General features: G+C 45.6%; 1 protein-coding gene across 1 annotated transcript in view; it reads left to right on the forward strand.

The window, feature by feature from the left end:
- SLC9A4 (solute carrier family 9, subfamily A (NHE4, cation proton antiporter 4), member 4) overlaps positions 1 to 7,793 on the forward strand; it is a 78,213-nt gene that overhangs the window by 20,834 nt on the left and 49,586 nt on the right. Inside the window, 3 exon segments of the mRNA XM_006761124.2 lie at positions 5,218 to 5,477; positions 6,657 to 6,714; positions 6,716 to 6,773. Coding sequence (XP_006761187.2) covers positions 5,218 to 5,477; positions 6,657 to 6,714; positions 6,716 to 6,773 — 376 coding nt within the window.

Below are 7,793 nucleotides of genomic sequence, written 5' to 3' on the forward strand. Positions count from 1 at the left end.
TTTCTTGGGGTTAATTTTGTATCCTGCTACATTGCCAAATTCATGTATTAAGTCCAGTAGCTTTTTGATGGAGTCGCTAGGGTTTTGTATGTATAATATCATGTCGTCTGCAAATAAGGACAGTTTTACTTCCTCTTTTCCAATTTGGATGCTTTTTTTATGAAGATTTCATTGCATGGGCTTCATTGATTAAACCATTGGCCATTGGTGATTGAATCCACTTCTAGCCTTTCTTCCCTCATAGGAAACTAGAGGTGGAGCTGAAATGTTCAACTCACTATTTCTGGTTGCTTCCACTGGAAACCAGTCCTCATTCTTAGATGCTTTCAAAGAGTTACATTATTAACATAAACCTGTGTGGTGGAAAGGGGCTTGTTATAAATACCAAGATACTCATTTCATCTCTGTGGCTGTGAGGACAAAAGACCATCACAACAAACGGTGCTCCCCCGCTCCAAGCCAGGAAATACCCAGGGTCTGAGTGTTATAGGGAAGCTGAGGTGGCACTTTCCCCACCGAGTGCTGGGAGTAGAGTCTTTTGCCTACTCTAAGGTTAGCTACAGGTTTTATATAAATAGAAAAACAATGTTTCTCTCTCTCTCTCTCTTCCTCTCTCTAACACAAAAGGACCATTTCCTGAGACACCTCCTCTGAACTGTTTGTTGCTCACAACACCATTTCTGACACCAAATGTGTGGGTGTTTTCCCCCATATCAGCCAACCTCCAATTCTCCAGACACCAACGTGGTGCCCTCAGATTCAAGTCAATCCTGGCAGTCACTGTCTGGAGTTAGACAGGCATCCTGCACTAAATTCTCAGGTGCTCACGCTGCCTCCATGTCAGACACCAACCATAAGTCTGGGTTACCCATGATTCTACAGACTGGCTAAAAAATGGGGGTTCCCACAGTCCCCTCCTCAGGTTTGATAATTTGCTAGAACAGCTAACAGGACTCAGAAAAGCAGTTTACTTCCTATTACTGTTTTGGTGGGGTTTTTTTTAAATAAAAGATTCGACTCATAACAGCCTGGGGTGCACAGGACAAAGGATGGGGGTCAGGGGGGTGCAGAGCTCCCGTGCCCTCTACTGTCACAGGGCCCTCTCAGCAGCACCCTATAAGTTTTCTGAAACCATCTTTCAGCGTTTTTGCTGAAGTGTTATTACGTAGGCATAAGTGATTAAATCACTGGCTATTGGTTATTGATCTAATCTTAAGCTCATCTCTTACCTGGAGGTAAGGGGTAGAGGGCAGGAGAAGTATCAAAATTCACATCCTTCTAAATCATGTAACTGGGTATTCTGGCAACCAGCCCCCATCCTGAAGCTATCTTGGGCTCCTCTCACCTCATTAGCATAAGCTTAGGTAAGATTAAAAAGAGCTCCTTGTGGATAGCAACAGGTCCTCCCACCTGTCACTCAGGAAATCACAACTGTGTCTGGCTGGTGCTCCTTGGTTGGAGTGTTGTCACTATACTGAAGGATGGGGATCCCATTCCCAGTTGGGGCTCATACACAGGTTTCGGGTTGGATCCCTGGTTGAGTCTCATACAGGAGGCAACTAATCAATGTTTTCTCTCTCTCTCTTCCTCTCTCTAAAATCAATGGAAAACATATCATTAGATGGGAATTTTGTTTTTAAAGAACAAATTCCAAGGTTGGCTTTTAGTGTGGCAGGGGAGGGAGGGAAGCTCTGTGCCCTCCCCCACCCTTTGCCTGATACCTCAGGCTGTTTCTGAGTTGAATCCTTTATATAAAAACAAACCAGGAATAGGAAGTAAACTGCTTTTGTGTCTGTATCAGGAGACAAAGACAAAACATATATAGGATACGGCAAAAGAGGCTTACAGTTGTACCTACTTTTGCTACATCCTTTATGTGTTATACACATATATCTACACAAACACACACATATATACATATACACATACACTGAGTGGCCAGATTGTTATGACCACCCCATCAGTACTTTGTTGGGCCACCTTTTGCCTTCAATACTGCCGCAATTCTTCTTGGCATTGACTCCACGAGATGTTGAAAGATGATTCGAGGAATCTGACACCATGCCTGATGAATAGCACTGTCCAGTTCTGTGAGATTTGATGGTTGTGGAACCAGCTGCCTAATGGCTCTTTTAACTTCGTTCCACAAATCCTCAATTGGATTGAGATCTGGTGACTGTGGGGGACACCTAAGCAAGGTAAAGTCTCCTTCTTGTTCTTGAAACCACTCCTGCACAATATGAGCACCGTTTCATCAGACCACATGACTTTTTTCCAATGTTTGACTGTCCAATCCTCTTGTTCTTGTGTGAATTGGAGACATTTTATCTTGGTACATGCAGACAGCAAAACTGTTTGAACAGGCCTTCAGCTTCCATATCCCATAGGATGCAGTGTATGGCTAATTTGCCCACAAACATCAGGTGGTCATAATAATCGGGCCACTAAGTGCATATATCTTACTAGAGGCCCGGTGCATGAAATTCATGCATGGGGGGTGGGGCATGGTCTCAGCCCAGCCTGCATCCTCTCCAATCCTGGGGATCAGCCCTAAACTGGCAGTCAGATATCCCTCTCACAATCCTGGACTGCTGGCTCCTAATCGCTCACCTGTCTGCCTGCCTGGTCACCTCTAACGGCCCCGCCCCCTTGCTGGCCTGATCACCCCTCGCTGCCTCTGCATGCCAGCCTGATCACCCCCAACTGCCCCCCCTGCTGGCCTGGTCGTCCCACACAGCCTGTTGCTTAGTCGTTTGGTTGTCCCTCATTAACCCCCCTGCCAGCCTGGTCATAAACAGCCATCTTTGTGAGGGCATGATGGTCAATTTGCATATTACCTCTTTATTATATAGGATTACATCACCATATCACACCCCACACCATGTGAAGAAGGTCAATAATCTGGGTTCCATTCATGCTGTGGACTTGTTTGAGATTTAGCCTTGGCTATTTCACTGTGTGAAAATATATGCACATTACTGTGAGTCAAAATGAGTCCAAAGAAAATGTTTACAACTATGACATCCAGAGTCTGGTGATCTGAAAGGTGAGAATTGGTTGGCACATAGTCAATACGTATTGTGTGTATAAATGTGGTCTCTGTGTTGGATGCACTCCTTTCACTACCTAAACTTCTGTGGCATCTTCTAGGCAGGCACCTTGGCATCCAGGGACAGGCTGACCTGAATGGCTTTCCCAGCCCTTGGAGCAGACTGGGTGGCTGCTTCTAACCTGGAGAGCTATGCAAAGGAGTTTGTGTGTGGCAACAACATGCAAATCTTTTAGTCTCAATTGAATTCCCTGAGTTTTCTCTGAGTTTGAGAGTCAAATAAATTCCCAGGCCCCACCTGGGTGCGTTCAGACCCGCCTTGCCAGGTCTGTGGAAGCATCTGGCTCCTCCGCGTGGCTTAGCTCACTGGAATGAGAGCACAGCACCCAGGGCTTCCAGACCCGTGTGTGGGTTGCTCTGAGGTCAGGCAAAAAGTGGAATTGGACTAAACAAAATCACAGAGTTGGGATACAACCACTAAGTGTCTTTTGGATTTGTCACAATTTCTTTTTCTTAAAACATAGCTTCATTTTGCTTAAATAAAGCAGACCAGCATTATACCAGTTTGAAATATATGGTTGATACATAAACAGATCATTGACCCATTTCCTGGAGGTTTAACCTCTGCCCCATCTCATTGTTGTCTTTGCTGTGGAATAAGAAGCAAAGGCTGCAGGGTGAGCTCTGAGCCCAGGGCTCTGGACCTGGCCTTCCCTCTCAGAGCCCCTGCTGCATTTCTCCCTGCCTCAGAGCGGCCTCTCCACAGAGGTTCAATGCCAGTTCTGGACTCGCCAGTGGCATGACCGCAACCAGCAGATCGCTGCAACTTCACAGAAATGTGAACTTAGTAGAGAAATGGAGAAGCCTTGGGAGTAGGCATCACATAGGCTAAGGATTTTTTTGAGGGGTGGGAGTCAGTGAGAAAGTGTAGCCAGTGGGGTCCAATCAGGAAAGAGAAACCACAAGTAGGCTAAACAGCCTATGTGAACACTAATGAACAAAATAAACTAACAAGCAAAATAGAAACAGACTCATAGAGACAGACAGCAGCTGACAGCTGTTAGAAGGGAGGGGGTAGGGAGCTGGTGAAAAAGGTGAAAGGATTAAGGAAAAAAACATCTCAGAGACACAGGCAGCAGCGCGGTGGTTAGCAGAGGGGAAAAGTGAGGGGAGGTAGAAGAGGGAAAAGGGAGATAAATGGTGACAGAAGGAGACTTGACTTGGACGGTGGGCACACAGCACAATATACAACATATCGTAGAGCTGTACACCTGAAACCTATATAATTTTATTAACCAATGTCACGCCAATAAATTCAATGAATATTTTTTAAAAATACATTAACCACATTAAAGAAAACCTATAATCTATAAGGGACTCCCTGTGGTAGCCTCGGGCTGAGAGATGGCCTGCAAAGAAGGACAGGAGTTAGAAGGGGTTTTGGTCTCTCTGGACAAGGTGTGGATGGGACACTGGGTCCCGAGAAGCTGCGGGTTAGCCGGGCTGGAGCTGGTGTGGAGTTGCTTGCTGGGCAGATGATAGACCACCCTCCGGAGGCATCCAGGAGCATCTGCGGAGCACGGACCTGCAGGGGATCCTGCTCTCGGGAGGGGAAGGAGCATACCGGCCTGCTGGGCTTTCCCAAGGGGTCACTGGGAGAACGATGTGAAGTTGCAGAGGGACCACTTTCAGGGCCTGTGGCTCTGGCAGATCCACGCGAAGTCCTCCTTCCCGCACGCTGACCCCCTCCCAGGCTGTGACGAAGTTGGGGAAGCCCCTTCCTCCTCCATGTCCCTCCGCTAAGAGAGCGCCAGATGGTGCTCACGTTAAAGAAGAAATGCTTATAGGAGTTTCACTGTTGGTTGTAGAGCCCATATTGAAGGGCGCATTTGGAGCTGAGAGGAGATAAACTGGTAATGACAGGGAGCCGAGCAAGAAAGTAGGGGCTCAGTACTTGAAAGCTGTGAATATGACACTTATTCAGAAAAACTGAATGCATGTAAATTAGCTGGAATACATTTAAAGTTAATCAGCTGTATTAATCTTAATTGTCATATCATTTTTGTTGTGAATTATTTAACTAGACACAAAGTTAAGAATCTGTGTGTGAAACAATGCTCATCTCTAATTCATGTTTCTTTTCTTTCCTTGATTCTCTGTTTGCCCAGGTCTTATACAATATACTAATCGCCTTCACAAAGATGCACAAGTTCGAAAGCATAGAGCCTGTCGACATTTTGGCTGGATGTGCCCGATTCATTATTGTGGGGCTTGGGGGAGTCTTTTTCGGCATTGTTTTTGGATTCGTTTCTGCGTTTATCACACGTTTCACTCAGAATATCTCTGCAATTGAGCCGCTCATCGTCTTCATGTTCAGCTATTTGTCTTACTTATCGGCTGAGACCCTCTACCTCTCAGGCATCCTGGCGTGAGTACCAACTAAGGACCAACTCTCGTAGCAATAAAAGAGCATTTAGGCCCACGTCCTGTGGACCAGCCTCCGGTGAAGGCTGGGCTACTGATGCTAATTCTCAGAGGTATGGCAGGATTCAGGTTTATCAGACATGTAAAACCTGATGCAGGTCCTTGCCAAACACTCTCCAGCATTTGTGTTTGCTCTCCTCTTGTGACCGCCTGAGCGAGCACAGCAAGTATAAGGTCACTTAAACATAATCAGAAAAGCTGCTGCCGACAAAGTCTGGGAGACAGTACATTTTTTTCTTTGAAAAATTCACTCTTTGAGTTAAGGGGAAGCACGCCATGCGGGACTGCCTTCTGCATTTCCTTCAAACCACATCGCAGCTCCAGGGCCTTCAGGGTAGAGTGAAACCAGGTAGATGGGACAAGACTAGAAATCCAGGTCTCGTTTTTCTTAGTGAAAAACATTTTGTAAATATTTATTCTTGTGTAGATCTTGGAATAAGGCTTCTCAACTTGGCCCTTATACCTGGTCATGTTGTTTTCTCTCTGACATTATTCTCATATGAAGCTGCTTGGGCAGAAATAGTTAATTTTATTGTACAGAGATAACTACTTTAATTAAATATAATAGTGTAAAAGCTAGGAACTCCTATTTCCCACCTTAAAAATGACCAGCACTACTAAGACAAGGCAAAGTTCTCTCCACCCACACCCTTCCTAAGTGGATCTAGACCAGGAACATTTCAAATGAACGATTTCTCATTAAATTATTGTAAGAAATGCTGCTCAGGGGAGGCACTGGGGGCCGTGTTGAGTGACTCTTCCCGGGGAACCGCCGTGGGTTTACTCGGCTTGGAAAGCAGAGTGAAGTAGACAGTGAGGGGTTGGCAGAGCTCTTGGGAGGGCGGGCAAGATGGAAAGAGCTGGGCTCCCGGTATGGCTTGAACTGCCTGCCATTGTGTTGAGGGAAGGCCCTGGTGCCCTCCTCGCCACCACATTCAAGTCCTGCAAACCCCCGGGGGGCGAAGAGGCAGAAAGAGAATCTGTGGGCAGGCTGCAGCCAGAGAGAGGAGGCGATGTTTTCTCGGGGTAAATACGGGATTTGTGTGTCTGGCATCAGCAATAAGGTGGGTTTGCGGGGAGGGCAAGCCCTCTGCTTCTCTCTGAGACTCAGCTCCTCCTGCAGCATCACGGCCTGTGCGGTGACCATGAAAAAGTATGTGGAAGAGAACGTGTCCCAGACGGTGGAACTGGGCCTTCGTGGGCTTCACGCTGGCCTTCTGCCTGGTCTGGAGAGCCATCAGTAAGGGCAGCCCGCCTGTGACTCTTCAGTGTCCCCTGCCCTGCAGTGCCCGAGCATAGCATAGCGTGAGGTGATGCCAACCGGTTCTGCTGGTTCGGGGAGCATAGGCACCTTGTGGCCTGAATGCTCTGTTTACTCCTTCACTCAGTTCAAAGTCCTCAGTGGCTGATAAGGCTCTGCCTGGAGCAAGGAGCAGTATTATTTTAATTGAAAGGAGAATTTCACATCCACACATTAAATACAGCTGCTGCTGTGCCCCCTTGCACCTGAGTCAGATATAGACATGAGCTGCGAGCTGCGAGCTGAGGGCATTCACACTTTTGTCACAGGAAAAGTGAGATGTCACACATTGTGACCTATGTGAGGCAAGTACTGCTAAAAAAATGTTTTCCTAAATAACATAGATGCTTTCCATTGAGGGGTGAGTATGATGTACAGGAATCAAGGACCAGGAATCTTCACTGGTAAACAGTGCTTGGTATTAAGTAATAAAGACAACTCTGTACATGATGCAACTGCATCACCTCTATAAAACATGCCTGACTGGAAGTGAGACATTTTGACGAATGGCTGCTGATTGATTTTGCTTTATGTTTCTGGAGCTAGAAAAACATTAAGCACTGAACTACAATGTGTGTGTTGACTTTTGACTAGAAGCAATTATATCTTAAAGTGATTTGACTAATATTTAAAACATTTTAAAATGATTTTGATCAATATTGTCAAGCCAATTACTCAAAGAGAAGTTAAGAGAAATGGCTGAGAACTTATTAAGCATTAAATTAATTTAGGATAGGTTTTAGGATCTTAAAAAGATTAAGAATGAAGAATATTAAAATATTCATAAAACTTACTCTGAATATATGTGTCTTAGGAGGAAAAACTTTAAGGAAATTGATAGAAATTTATAATCCACATAAAATCCTGGCACTATTACTAACCTGCTATTCGACTTTGGACAGATATTTAACTACTCAAAATATTCCACCTCAACCACAAACTGTGGGTGTGGACAAGTTT

This window comes from Myotis davidii, unplaced genomic scaffold (assembly GCF_000327345.1).
Source record: "Myotis davidii unplaced genomic scaffold, ASM32734v1 scaffold296, whole genome shotgun sequence".
NCBI lineage: Eukaryota > Metazoa > Chordata > Mammalia > Chiroptera > Vespertilionidae > Myotis > Myotis davidii.